The 16,060-nt window shown below is 37.5% G+C and overlaps 1 protein-coding gene across 1 annotated transcript; it reads left to right on the top strand.

The window, feature by feature from the left end:
- The first annotated feature begins 10,193 nt into the window (after positions 1-10,193).
- On the top strand, positions 10,194-13,524 carry LOC127443919 (POU domain, class 4, transcription factor 2-like). The gene is made up of 2 exons (XM_051702982.1): positions 10,194-10,944; positions 11,250-13,524. The coding sequence occupies exons 1-2, from the start codon at positions 10,735-10,737 to the stop codon at positions 12,186-12,188; spliced, it is 1,149 nt and encodes a 382-aa protein (XP_051558942.1). The 5' UTR covers positions 10,194-10,734; the 3' UTR covers positions 12,189-13,524.
- The last annotated feature ends 2,536 nt before the right edge of the window (positions 13,525-16,060 follow it).

The raw sequence follows: 16,060 nt of genomic DNA, 5'->3' as shown, positions 1-16,060 counted from the left end.
CTGGCATAGGGGCTTGCAGAACAGACTTAAACAAGCCCGTTACGAATACGTGCAATGCCAAATAGACTTGCAGAAAAAAAGAGCAGAGCCCCAACAGAAAAGAGTCATTGAGAGGGAGAGCTGCTAATTATCACATCTCATCAATTCAGTTGCCAGAATGGGAGACAACAAGATTTGGGAGTTGACAGAACCTTCAGGTTCATTACGTGCAGGTGCAGGTATATTTGGTTAAGGTGCTTCAGTGATAGTAGAATGGATGTGAATTATAAAATTTCTATGCAATTAAGACATTATTTAATGTTACATAATTTGTAGCCATATTGTGCATCCTTAATTTTTTAATAGCATGTAAGAGTTGGGTAACACTTCACATTAATGTTCCCTTTGTTAATGGTTTATAAAGGGGTTTGTTGATGACTAATAAGTTAGTTACAAATGTATTACAGATCATTTATACGCAGTTATAGCATGTATAAAAAAGACATACTTTTCAATACTTTCCAAATAATTAACATTTTAACTTGAATGTTATGAATGCTTAATTAATACACTTATTCATACTTATTTTATTCAAAATCTTAAAATACCCTAATTCATGATATATGTTAAAACATAGATAGACTATTATAGTGAAATTAAAATATTTTTCTTTCTGTTTCTCTATCACAACAGACACATTGTGACCCCTAAATGTTACATAAGAACACCATCATGATATATTCATGTTTATTCAGTATGTGGTACTGATGGTAGCCCTCCTCAGATAGTGTAGTTAATATGTTAGTTACAAATGCATTATAAATCATTTATATGCAGATATATCATGCATAAAAGGCTAACTTTTCAGTACTTTCCAAATAATTAACATTTGAACTTGAATGTTATGAATGCTTAATTAATACACTTATTCATACTTATTTTATTCAAAATCTTAAAATACCCTAATTCATGATATATGTTAAAACATAGATAGACTATTATAGTGAAATTAAAATATTTTTCTTTCTGTTTCTCTATCACAACAGACACATTGTGACCCCTAAATGTTACATAAGAACACCATCATGATATATTCATGTTTATTCAGTATGTGGTACTGATGGTAGCCCTCCTCAGATAGTGTAGTTAATATGTTAGTTACAAATGCATTATAAATCATTTATATGCAGATATATCATGCATAAAAGGCTAACTTTTCAGTACTTTCCAAATAATTAACATTTGAACTTGCATGTTATGAATGCTTAATTAATACACTTATTCATACTTATTTTATTCAAAATCTTAAAATACCCTAATTCATGATATATGTTAAAACATAGATAGACTATTATAGTGAAATTAAAATATTTTTCTTTCTGTTTCTCTATCACAACAGACACATTGTGACCCCTAAATGTTACATAAGAACACCATCATGATATATTCATGTTTATTCAGTATGTGGTACTGATGGTAGCCCTCCTCAGATAGTGTAGTTAATATGTTAGTTACAAATGCATTATAAATCATTTATATGCAGATATATCATGCATAAAAGGCTAACTTTTCAGTACTTTCCAAATAATTAACATTTGAACTTGCATGTTATGAATGCTTAATTAATACACTTATTCATACTTATTTTAATCAAAATCATAAAATACCCTAATTAATGATGTATGTCACAACGTAGATAAATAGACCATCAAAGTGAAATTAAAAGGAGGGATTATATAAATGTGCTACAGTCCACTTTGTGTTTATATTAATTACTTTAATGCCTTGACTCACTCACGTTTACACTTTCCTTGTCACACTGATGGCAAAAGAATGGTTTTACCTAGTGCTAGTAACCTATAGTCCTCTGCAATATATACTTTTCAGATATCCATGCTCATTCATAGCATATATCTTATAATAAATCCTGATGATCATTAAACCATATTGAAGTTTTATGTACAGGTTTCTTATCTTGGCAACTCCCTAATTAATGCTTCAGAGGTGTCCATTTTACATTAATATAAATGTTCATAGGTTACAAATGCTGAATAAGTGTTATTAAGCATTTATAACATGTGAGGTAAAATGGCTCACTATTTGTCAGATATTGCATGAAAGTCACCCTTTTTATGCATGCAGTTATAACCGCATATAAAAGGTTTATAATGTATTTGTAAATGAAATATATGTCAGTAATGAACCCCTTTAAAATACCTTAACAAAGGGAACATTGATGTGGTCTTACCAAGAGTTGCATAGCTGAAATTTCTTCATACGATGGCTTAGTTACCCTTTCCAAGACGAAGTGATATTTTCCCATTTCATTGTCTAAAATAGCCTTTTTTTTTTAAATAATGAAAACATTTGTTTAATAAATCCTAATATCAATCCTCCCTGCTTATTTCATTTTCTGTTTCTCTATCACAACAGACAAACGGTGACCACTAAATGTTACATAAGCACACCCTCATGATATTTTCATGTTTATTCAGTATGTGGTACTGATGGCAGCCCTCCACAGATTGTGTAGTTGATTACAAGCTCGATATGTAAGACAAACTCCCCTCAACACTGTACACACATTGTCCATGTGGACCTTGGCTGTGAAAGGTTACTCCCTTCTCCTTTCTCTCTCTCTGTTGCTCTTGCTGTCTCTCTATATGTCACTTTCATTCTCTGTCTTTGTTTTTCCATGAACTGAGGGTAAGGGCACCATCTCCAATTTTAAATCTTGATATCAGATGCTCGTTATCGTTAATCTTCTATTCACCACTACACTGGATGCCAGCCCATGAGATTCATACCAGCTGTGGTAAGGCTTTGAAGATCTGTGTAGCAGACAGCATTGGACTTTCAGCACATCATTCTGTTCCTTGTAATTTTTATTTTGAATCACTACACAGGTTAGCACACAAGGATATTTGTAATCTAGACTCCAATGTGGCTCAGTTTATGTTCAGACTAAACCAAGTGTAGCATCATGGGGATGATGTGTTTGGAGTGGTCATTTTTTGAATACCATCGTTTTGCCTTGGTAGACTTTCTCGAGACTGTAGAATGTCATTAGCATGTTACCACAGTATCATGTTGCTATATTATCATGCTAATAATGAGCTTATGGAGGGCTGGAAAAGACTCGGCCCTCAGCTTAGAGGGATGAGCTGGATGAGGAGGGGGTCTTATGACACCTGTCACCCCACAAGCCAAGCGCAATTAAGGCTTCTCTTGGGGGTGGAGTGGGGGGACTTGCCTGGAAGTCATGCAGAGCTCCTAGTGCAATGGGGAAGTGTTTGAAGATCATTAGTGTAACAGACCCTGTCTTCATGGCCCTGACAAATCTACTGAATACTGTGCTTTGATCAGGCCCAGGCATTTTTGTCAATAGCAAGGGTACAGTGCATACATTAGAAAGTTACTCACACAAAGTCAGCAGGTAATGTGCCACGTTTAATATGAGTCCATGCATTGCACTGATTGAACCTAGTTAACGTAATTTCTGTTTGGCCATCTTGGGCAATGAACAAACTCACAGGTCATCACTTGCCAATTGATTCATTCATCATTTACTTGCTTAAATTTAAGTAATGGACTTTATTTGCTTTACCCATATATGGACTATGGACATTTGTGGAATGCTTTCAGTAATGTTTTCTTTTTCATTAAATGTGTATTATTGTATCAGAAAAATGGGGTTTTGGCAAAAAAAAATGTTTAATTAAAATCAATGCTTGTGTATGACATGTGGCCCCAGTGCTATCATTATTTCAAACCTGACACCATCAATACCACATCATGTTCACTGAGTTGACCCTGCCCATGAGTGAGCTGAATATTAAAACAGACCGATAAAGTTCTGAAAGGTTTACACAATGTAAATGAATAACTGTTGTATGTACCATCAATGAAACAAGAACAATGCATTTTTTGTATACTTCTGCTCTCCAAACGGATGTATTAATACATTTTTCATTTTCTAAGAAGTGAAATGGGAGGGAAACTGTCAGAATACACACTGTACTGTGATGTTTCAATGACTAAGAAACCAAGCACGTGTCAATAAAATTGATATTAATGACAAATCTCAAGATATGAGGGAGAAGCACAGGGGGTTCACATTTCTGTAGCAAAGACATAAAGAGGTCTCGTCCGACAAAAAAGTCCTTAGATTGAGTGACTTTTGTGCATTGTCAGTCAATGGGTAGCACCTAGATTTGAGTTGTTTTCAGGGAAACATACAGTATACACTCACTGAGCATATATTAGGAACACCTATACTCTGACTTATTCATGCAATTATCTAATCAGCCAATCATGTAGCAGCAGTGCAATGCATAAAATCATTCAGATATGGGTCAGAAACTTCAGTTAATGTTCACATCAACCATCAGTATGGGGTTGATCTCAGTGATTTTGAGCGTGGCATGATTATTGATGCCAGATGGGCTGGTTTTGAATATTTCTGTACCTGCTGATCTCCTGGGATTTTCACGCACAACAGTCTCTAGAGTTTACTCAAATGGTTATGGACTCTGTAATGGAATTAAAATGATGTCCATAACCATTTGTTTTGCTTAAAAACATCAAGTCCTGCATGGCCTTGATTCCCATAATGTAGATGTCAGGAACCTTTACTGTTGCAGTAGCATGTTTTAATTCACACATTCAGTTTACATCTCACCTAGACACACCTCAGACAGTTAGAAACAGCCACACACACCCACAAAAAGACAGAATCTGTGGCAACTCTCAGATACAATCACGTTAGGCACTACAAATCATGTCACACAAATACAGGCATGTTGCCCCTCAGTGTAACTTTAAATAGGATGTTTGGCAGGCTATTGGATGAAGGGGAAAATTATAATTATGGCTGATGAGCGGGAGGCTGCATGTGGTGACAGTGTGACAAGTGAGAGCTCTTTAATTTGTTGGATCAGATAGTGACACGCTCCATCAGAAGATGGGGAAAACCTTTTCATTTGTGTGAAAGAAAGGCGGAAAGGGGGTCAATTAGCATCAAACATTAGACAACCCATGACAAGCTATATATTATCACCTGGTACAGTCAGACTAATGAGAGAGGAAGCAAGGATGTTCAGCTGCATCGGACTGAATTCAGAAACGGTAGTTCATGGGTAATCATAAGCAAAGGAGCTGACATACACCTTCTTCACAAGCAGATGTTATGGCGGCTTGCTTTAAATCAGCAAAAGGCATCATGTTATGACTAGGATTTTTCTATTACATGGAAGTATATGATTTATATGACAATATGTACCAATCAGGAACAGTAGATTCAATACTTACCAATATTGATGATGATGATAGCAAGCCTTTTGTGTCACTTTAGGGTAGAATTTTGTTTCGTCTTTTTATCTGACCTAAACTGAAAAAAAGATAACCTAAAAATGTTGTATCATTTATATTAACTGGTTTTATTCAAGTAAAAAAATATTAATTTACACACTCACTTAGCACTTTATTAGGAACACCATGATCTTAATAAATGGTCTTCTGCTTTTGTAGCCCATCCGCCTCAAGGTTTGCTGTGTTGTGCTTTCTGAGATGCTAATCTGCTAACTTCAATTGTACAGAGTGTTTATCTGAGTAACCGTAGCCTTTCTGTCAGCTTGAACCAGTCTGGCCATTCTCCGTTGACCTCTCTTATCAACAAGTCGTTTCTGTCCCCAGATCAATTTTGGTCTTTGGCTCAAAGTTCCAAGGCTATTGGCCCCAGCTGGCCAGTTGATAGCCCTGGCTTGCACTGGCCCGATAGTGGAAAAGCAGCTATTAACTGAAGCTCCTGACACATATCAGCGTAATTTTCTGCTTTGCACTGCTGCCACATGATTGGCTGATTAGATAATCACATGAATAAGCAGTTGTACAGGTGTACCTAATAAAGTGGTCAGTGAGTATATATACAGTATATATATATATATATATATATATATATATATATATATATATATATATATATATATATATATATATATACACACACACACACACAATAATATTGAATATATAATATTAATCACTGAATCTACTTAAATAAATTAGGTTACACCAACAAAACACATTTTAAGGGTTAGATCATGTAGAAATATCTCTTTAAGGGAACAATTGCAGGTTACATTTTTTTATTATTTACAGTTAATCCTTGTACATTTACCTTAAACACTGGTGCATATTTCGACTTCTTTTTCTTCTCTTTTTCACACACAAAGCACAAAAATTACAAAATGAATATTATTTATTTATTTATTTATTTTTATTGACTTACAACCATGAGTGGTTGTGGTATACGGTGGCTTGAATCCCCAGATTTACAATTAAATAATGAATAATGCCACAAGGAAAGTTGATATTTTTAATATCATCCAGTGAGACCAATACAGAGCCATGATTCCTTACCAGTGCCTTATTTGATGCAATGACAGGTGCAGTGAACCCCTCTACAGTATATTGATTTGGAGGACCTAGAGGTATGTGACATCATTATGAGAATTGACCTTCTCCTGCTCTGCCCTCAAGTCTTAGAGTAGATGAACGTTGCTGAAATCTGACTTTGCTACTGGACTGTAGTTACTGGTGTGCCACAGGAACATTTTTGGCATGTTATTTGCTTGGATGACCTCCTATTTCACCCCAGTCTCTCAAGTCTAATCAAACACTCCCAGGTTTTACCCTTTTTGGGGTAAGCGATCTGTCTTTGAATTTAGTGCTTCTTTTTCCAAGTCTTCCATTGCTGTTACAATTTTTATTTATTTATTTATTTTTATTGTCCTGTAGTCCTTTCAACAAAAATTGTGTGTAAAGAAGGACAGAGTTGGATCTAAATGCTGCTTATTTATAGCTAATTGCTAAGGCCATATCCTTTTGTGCGCCTACTCTTCCCTATCATAGTAAGCGAAGACCTCATGCCTTTGCATGCACAGAGCTCTGAGCATATTGAAAGCAGCTGCTGTGAATTAAACTCTTGCAACTGAGAGCAGGGAAGAAAGAGAGAATTTTCCTTCTCTGTATCTTACTCTCGCACACACAAACACGCACACATTCTCAATTCCTTTCTCACTAAATATTCTGCACACTCCCACACGCATGGCACATTCACAATCTTTCTTTTGAATCTTTATCCTTCCCTTACTTTATCTTTAGCTTTCTCTTTCTCTCACACATTCCGGTGATGCATCCTTTGTCCCCGTGTTCTGCAAGCTGCAGTGACTGTGTTGGTGGCACAAAGGAGCGGTGGGTATTAAAACAGCTGTCTCTGGTGGTCCGGATGTAATTGGGATTGTTAACGTGCCTGGCTCCTGAGGGATGTTCGTGAGAATGTCTTTGTGTAAAGCACACAAGCTCCACAGCGGCATACCTTGATTCTGATGTACGTCAAAAAAAGCAAACAAGTCACCTGAGCTACTGTACATCAAGTATGGCTGTTATTTTGCCTCCCCCTTTTTCTTCCTTCTGTTTTGGGTTGTTGCTACTGGTGCAGTTATTTATGTGTAAAAGAAAAGGTCTGTGAAGCTCAATTTTTAGGCAGAATTCCTAAGAGAGCAACTATTTTTAGTGAGGAAAATAAATGAGCTTTTTGAAGAAGGAGAAAAATCATGGCAAACCAACTGGCTAAAAGCACATGTCTGGTAAGACAAATTGAAGCACAATATCATCAAATGAGAGAAAGATTCAGATACCATGAAGAGAGATAAAAACAGACAGAGAGAAGGGAGTGGAGTAACTACTTGAGAATGGGTGAAAATTTCATTTTTTCGTGTTCAAGTGTGAAACTTGCATATTTACTTAATCAAATGCAATGACATTTAAAATGGCTTGATTATTTGTAGATTGTGCACAAGCAAATGAAATTAATCTGCATGTGCAAGCACCACATTTGTGGCCATTGGTAGTTCAAGGCATCAAATATATTTGAAATTGACATCATATTCATATTTAACCTGGTTGCTCAAGGATATATTAAAGCTGAGCACTTAAATCTCCTTGATAAATACACTTCTTAACGCTACAGTGAGCAAAAACTACTCCTCAAACCCAATCGCCTCAGAGCGGAGCCCAATTGATTTATTTGACGTTAGATATACTTTTGTATGCTTCGTTGTGAATGAAAATTTCATTTGCCGATTTAGGGGTTGTGAAATATAAATGATTTCGTTAAAGTTTCATCATAAATCAGTCTTTGAGTATATACAAAGAGACATTGATTGGGCCTTTAAGTCTCCTGAGCATGCAGGCGCGCGCCAGGGGTGGGTGGCCCTCCCTGGCCCTCCCATTTGAGAGGTAGCTACTGCACCACTAGCAACCGGGTGACTCCTGCATCATCGCCAACAGTTTTGTCATTGCCACGGGACGTATTTCGCATTGACATAAATGAGGACCAAAATAAACCGTGACAATTGCTGATTCGCCTATAGGCGATCGTCTTTTTTTCTTTTTTAAGAAAGGCTAAACATCAACGTGATAAACTTCATATTTATTTTATTATTTATTTTGTATTTTTAAAGTTTGGGTTGATATTCATTTGAGTCCGATTTATTTATTTTTTAAAAACAAACCAAATAATAATAATAAATAAATAAATAAATAAACGACTGAAGTCGTCTGAATTGTTGAACTTGTTTGGGAGCAAAATTATTATTATTTTTATTTTTTTAGAGCAAAACTCTTCCCTTATTTAATGTCCTAATATCTATAAATATGATGACGAAGTGTCCCTTATAACCTTGAAAAAAAATGACAAAGTGATGCATGCTGGCATATTCAGCACTATATCTAGGCCTATCTTAACTTGATGAAAAATCACCCTACAACTTCCACAGACAGACATAACAATACATTGAGGCTACTTATGGGTTATTTTAACGTTTACAACTCAGTGTTGTTAACAGATACATTTTCACGATTGTTCAGAATATCTCTAGCTCATGTTAAAATGTACATCTCATGTTGGCTTTGCACTTTAACACGCAAGGCTACTCGGTCGCTATCATGCATCAATTACCCCATCCAATGGACTCGAATAGATTAAACAAATTAGACAAGCCTTGTTAATTAGAACATGATTCAGTGTTTTTAATTAAATCACTGATGAAGTAGTCTAATTAGAACGAAGATATGATAATAGCCCGCTGCGACAAGTATATAATTGTATTGGGTTTGCAATTAAATCTAAAGAGTTTTTTTTTTTTTTTTTTTTTTTTTTATCCACTTTTCCGTGTCATTAATGAAATACTACACATACTAGTCTGTTCTGTTGTGATATCAAATTCATAATAGGCTACAAGCTCAATGGCGACTCAAATGGTTTGTCTACTTTGTATTTCTATAACCGGGAAAACTAATAAATTCGTCCGGATCCTAAATCAAATAAAAGTAGGTTCGTTTTTGAGAGGTTCTCTCACAAATGTATATTAAATTTAGATTCAACATCTCTTAATTTCAATGGATTTGTTTAATGCGGTGTCGGTGTATCAAATGACTTCGCTATAATGGAATGATAGTCGTGCAGTTTGCTTTAATTTGTTTTCACCCAACAGGGACAGCAGTTGATGGAGATGTCTATGGTGATTTCTTCATATTTATCCACGTTTCTCTGCGTACACTTTCCCAAGCCTCCTACATCTCCAGTTACGAATTAAATAGCGCACATTTTTCCTATATCGACTGATTTGAAAATATTTTTCTCCATGGTGAAGGTTCAAGATTTTAGTGTTCATGTTACAATATATATATATATATATATATATATATATATATATATATATATATATATATATATATAGCTACTGTAATTGTTATATACCTATATAATATTGCAATGTAAAGTAATTAATTTTAGAACAGGAATGCATGTTCATTTTTCCCTTAAAACTTTTGTGGTTTCCACAATAACTTTATTGAAGTAGGATACAATAACAGCTACAGTCATTCCAACTGCCCATGCGCAGAGTCCCCAGGCGCTGTGGCTAATGAAGAATAATAAATCATAAAAGGGTTTTCAGGTACAGCCGAGAGAGCCTGTGAGAGGAAAGGGAGTGAGAGAATGGGTGAGCGAGAAAGAGAGAGAGAGAGAGAGAGAGAGAGAGAGAGAGAGAGAGAGAGAGAGAGAGAGAGAGACTCAGCCTGCCCTTCGCCTTAGAGCACAGACAGATCGAGTCCCCGCAGCATTGAAGGTAGTCGACTGTCACCTTTATCTCATAATCGCACTCAACAAGAATTGGGATTCTTAGGTTAAAAAGCGACATTATTTTTAACAACGTTATTTTGGAGAGTTGCGCGAAGAGAAGAGCGAAGAAACTTTTTTTTTTTTTTCCTCCACAAAGACAAACTCACCAAAGACATCAACACCTGCCTCTGTAGCAAATATATATCTTGTAAGGACGGAGGAAAGGGCGATTGAAAATTCGGTGGAGCGTTTTGCTAAGAGTCGACTAAGGAGTTTACCGACAGCGCGCGCTCAATGCGTAAGTCTGCATGGCTTTTACTGGTGCTCACGACAAGTCTCAAGCCACAGTGAGACGGAGCGACCAAGACAGCGTTCTCTCAGACCATTAGGTAGTAATAGATGTGCTATCTAGAGACTCGGTGCATCATCCTCTTCACGTTACACGTTGCAACGACACTTGTATCAGCCATCGACTTGAGACTTCCGCGCAGCGACTGGGCTTGAACTCCAGTCGAAGAAGGCGGAGTCTTAACTTATTAAAAGGAACTCGCCGAGGCTCGGTCGCAAATATGATGATGATGTCTCTGAACAGCAAGCAGGCGTTCGCCATGCCTCACACCAGTCTGCCCGAGCCCAAATACTCCAGTTTGCATTCGTCTTCCTCTTCCACTTTGACTTCCAACGCGCCCTCGTCCTCCTGCTCTTCGTCCCGACACAGCAGCAACACGATCAACAGCAGCTCGGAGGCGATGCGCCGAGCATGTCTCCCAACCCCACCGGTACGTATTCTGCATAATCACCGCTTAAAGGCACATTTTGACAGCCCACTTTTTCCGCTTGATGTTTTTTTCATGTCTGCACAGCAAATCACCCAACACCTCAAATTTTCCCTCCCAACTTATGTATTCAGTCGGGTTTGCCTTGCGTATTAATTTTTATGACCTGGGATGTTGCATATGTCTTGTTGTGTGTGTGTTCTTTTTTAGGATTTCTTTTTTTTACATGCTGGAAATGTTTTAAAACCACGGAGTGGAGCGAGAATTCCCTGCTGACAGTTATGTGTGCATTCTATTTGCAATTGCAGAGCAATATATTCGGGGGTTTGGATGAGAGTTTGTTGGCCCGCGCGGAAGCTCTGGCGGCGGTGGATATAGTCTCGCAGACCAAAAGCCATCATCACCCACCTCACCACAGCCCCTTCAAGCCGGACGTAACCTACCACACCATGAACACGCTTCCATGCACCTCCTCGTCCTCCTCGACGTCGTCTGTGCCCATCTCGCACCCGTCGGCTCTTGCAGGCCACCACCACCATCACCATCACCACCACCACCACCAGCCGCACCAGGCACTTGAGGGGGACCTGCTGGATCACATCACCCCTGGACTGACACTAGCTGGAGCCATGGCAGGGCCAGACGGCTCGGTGGTCTCCACGCCTGCGCACCCTGCTCACATGGCAGGCATGAACCACATGCACCAAGCTGCCATCAACATGGCTCACGCCCATGGGCTGCCATCCCACATGGGCTGCATGAGCGACGTGGATGCAGATCCTAGGGACTTGGAAGCATTTGCTGAGCGCTTTAAACAGCGTCGGATCAAACTTGGTGTGACCCAAGCGGATGTAGGGTCAGCCCTGGCCAACCTGAAGATCCCAGGCGTTGGCTCTTTGAGCCAGAGTACCATCTGCCGATTTGAATCTCTCACGTTGTCTCACAACAACATGATCGCGCTGAAGCCCATCCTGCAAGCATGGCTCGAGGAGGCTGAGAAGTCACACCGGGAGAAACTGAATAAACCCGAGCTCTTCAACGGGGCCGAGAAGAAGAGGAAGCGAACCTCCATCGCGGCCCCCGAGAAAAGGTCCCTCGAAGCTTATTTTGCCATTCAGCCGCGTCCGTCATCAGAGAAAATCGCAGCAATCGCAGAGAAGCTGGACCTCAAAAAGAACGTAGTGCGGGTTTGGTTTTGCAACCAGAGGCAAAAACAAAAACGCATGAAATACTCGGCGTGCGTCTAGCTCGACCAAAAAAATCGATCTGAAGACCAACACGTGTCGAGAGACTCCTAAAACTCTTTAAAAGACGATTTGTAATATATTTCTTATCTCACACCTTTTTCAATCATCAGTAACTTGTTCATTGAGCCAGAATTTCATGACATTCAAAAGAGACTGAAAAACAAAAAACAAATCACTGTCACGAATTACTCAAAGGGGATGTGGAATCATTTAAAGGATCGTTTGACTGATCAAGTAAGACCATTCGTTTTTCCTCACTTATTAAAGCACACTTTCTATATCAGAGGATCATGAAGTTACACACATCACCAGTAATTACAAACCCTGAAAAAAAAAAGAAAAAAAAAGAAAAAAAAAGAAAAGAAAACTTGACAGTGTTTGTCAGTGTTTTTATTTGAAGTTTTATCTTTCTTAGCATATCACGTTAATTCAGGGTCCATTAGAGGAAAAGAGGATATAACGAAGTCCACTAACTATTCAAGCATCTCCTTGTAAATTATTAATTTAGCTGTTACATCATTTTGTGTTTCGTCTACTTGATTTTAATAATAATTAACCTAGCCTAAAAATGTAGGCATTGGATGACGAGTATATCCATGTTTTTCTTATGAAGGTATATGGATTTAGGACGTACATTTAATATTACTGACCTCTAGTTATTAAAATAGAACATATTGGATATACTACTGAACATGAGGAGAGGTCAAATTTAATTTTTAGAGATGGGATTTGTTCAGCCAAATATCTGTTGCAATACGCCTGCACTCTAACGTGGCTGTGTTTCTTATGAACTATTTATGAAGTGAGGTAATGTTTACTTCATTACATATTTATTGGGATTCCCTCCACGTTTTTACTTGAAAAAATCATATTGAGACAACAAGAAAAAACGTGTCCCTCTGCAAATGGGGAAGACTGCTTAAAATAAGCCTTTTTCTTTTCTCCTTTCGTTCCTCTAACTTTCGAGATGGCACAATCTAGAGATATATGAGAACATTTTGTTTGAAATTATTTTCATGTATGTTATCTGGTTATTTATTTGTATAAATATACGCGTATAATTATGGAGTCGTTGCTTGTTAAATTCACCATGTTTTGTAATGTTTTCTTAAAGGAAAAGATCAGTTCCATTGAAGCATACACATAAAATGTAAATAATTCAGTTGGACATACATAAGATATCCGTACAGGTATTTGCTGTGTTGCTGTTTTAGCTGCGGTAACTGTATTGTCTGTTGCTTTAGGTTTAATTGTCGGATCTATTCATTTATTTATTACATCAATGTATATTTAAGTTACTATTTGATAATTGAATTGAACTATGTGTTTCATTAAAGAACAAAATTTTAACATTTTACTGGACGTTCTCAATGGGTTCATTTATATTCAAAGGCCTAACCAGAAGGTTGCAAGCGTCCAGTGCTTTCACGGACACATTTCATATGTTAAATAGATTTAAATCACTCGCTCATCTTGTGGGACTACATGTGTCTGTACCACCAACTGATAAATTGCATTTTTACTTATTATATTGTTATTTCTTTTTCTCAAAAAAAAAAAAAAAAAAAAAACAAAAAAAAAAAAAGCCTTTCTACATTTGAGATGTGCTTGGTGTTTTCACGAATGACTACTTGCATTCCAAACCATTGGAAGCCTACCTGTGAGCAAATGCTAATATTCTATTAGAGTCTAATCATGAAGTCTACAGAGGTCTGGGGAGGTCCCTCGAGTCCAACGCTGCCAGATGTCAGGCCGCCAGAAAAACACCTCGCCTGCCAACGTGCCGGGCTCCATTTAAATCCACAGTCGATGGTTCTCGTTCTTCTATCGGAAAAGGCAGCCCTTTGAAGACTGACTCGGTTCACTGTTTGGCCGTTTGAAATAAATAAATAAATAATTAAATAAAATAAAAAATCGACACGAGTGTCATCTCAGTAGCGCCGCACATGTCATGGCATTCTGCGTACCGATTACTTTCAGCACCACGGACAGCAACCCGAACATAGGACATTTTCGCCATTGATGTTCCTGCCCATTTTCAAAGGGTTTTATCAGATGAAGAACGAATGCAATTTGCATTTCGTTTTGTTCTTTGAAAAAAACAACAACAACAACAACAACAATAATAAAAGCCTAATATGAATATTTTTGCAATATGTTCATTTTAAAACGTTCATAAATATGTGAACTTCTACGAAGCACACAACAATTCATTTTGCTACTTAAAACATTAGGAATATATTTAGTAAAAATGTCTGATCTGCATAATTTTTGTTCAAAATCGAATGGCCTAATGTCCTAACTAAGACCTAATATTGTAGTCATGCCATGCCAGCAGTCTTTGTTGAATTTGAGATGCTGACAAGTTCTCATCAATTCTAACCTGCTTTACAGAAGGAAATCAGTTCTTCTAAACGAGCCAATTACTTAACACGCTAATATGAACGAATTATTAAATTACACATGGAATTATGAGAAGCAGATAATTATCAGTGAGTAAGTAATCATTAACTGGAGCTGTTAATTACAGTCGGGTATGGAGGGCTGGTCGTGGAGAGGAATGGAAATGAATGCTCACAGGCCTATCCCAAGCAAGCTTACCCCCTGCTTAACTTTCAAATAGGTGCGAAAAATATCGATCGTTATTTTGATAGCAAATCAGTCAGGGGGAAACTGAGAGGTAGACTAAAATAAAAGTGCATTCAATACACACGCGCGAGCACGCTTAACGTGTCCAGATGTCTGTTTCCAGGGAAAGTGAATGTGTCGTTTTATAAACTTACCCAAGAGGGGGCACTGACCTGTAGCGGTATCGCATACATGTGATTCTCATGCTTTAAAAATCACGGTGGTCACGCTCAAAAAGGAAAGGGCAGCGCTGTTTTCCTTTGTTATAATTAGGCCTTCTGTTTTCTTCCTCTTGCCCCCTGAACATTTCCCCCCTTTCACAGGGATAGTGATGAAAATTTAATGAAGCCAGGGACTGTCGGTGCTCCGCCAGGGGACCTGAGAATAGAATATTTTAACTGTACATTTACCCCAAGTGTCTGCCATCAAAGCACGTTAAGGCACACCACAGGCCTCTGACGTGTTGGAGACAAAAGAACCCCTTATTTAGTGCTCGAACGTTTATTGTATTGTCACTGCAGTCCATTGCGTTTTTGATTTTATTTGATTGATTTATTTTTGTAGACATGCAGTTCGGCATTAAAAAAAGACCACTTGGTCTTGAATCAGTGCAATGTTAGGTTAATTCTATGTCATGCTTATTTCAATCTAAAAAATAATAATAGGGTATAATTGTGGTTAATTATGCTGCGTTCAGTTAATGTAAGGAATTCCATGTGTGATTCCATGTGTAAAAAAAGGCCCGCACTTCCACAGAGGTGTAATATTTGTAAAAGTTACAAATAATAGCGCAAACACACACGTTTTCTCGTTTTCTTCGATCTCATCATGTCTTGCACCCTCCCAGGCTCGCATGCGTGCAAATAACATTGCCAAAGGCGATTTAGGGTTGTATACGGCCGGTTTATTAAATGGAAATAAACAATCATCATGATGATAATGAACGAAATACTTGTAAATCTAATAAAATAGCGCAGACCTTTATGCTTCGAAAATACAATACATGTGATATAGTCTAATACAAATATAGCAACAATAGCCTATAGGCTGCAAATTAGTAGTAATGCTATCACTTCTCCGAAAAGAATTATGCACATAAACTAAAGTTTTAATACACCCGTATATGACCAATTATTGGGAAGTAGACCGAGCCTGCCTTACTTTTGTTTTTATTTATTTTTTATTTTTTTTATTTTTATCATGATTTTAATCAACTATAAGGATATTGAGAATAAAATTTCTGA

Source organism: Myxocyprinus asiaticus, chromosome 7 (assembly GCF_019703515.2).
Source record: "Myxocyprinus asiaticus isolate MX2 ecotype Aquarium Trade chromosome 7, UBuf_Myxa_2, whole genome shotgun sequence".
Taxonomy (NCBI): Eukaryota; Metazoa; Chordata; class Actinopteri; order Cypriniformes; family Catostomidae; genus Myxocyprinus; species Myxocyprinus asiaticus.
Note: the sequence above shows the minus strand (reverse complement) of the source record. Positions and strands in the feature narration are given on the sequence as shown.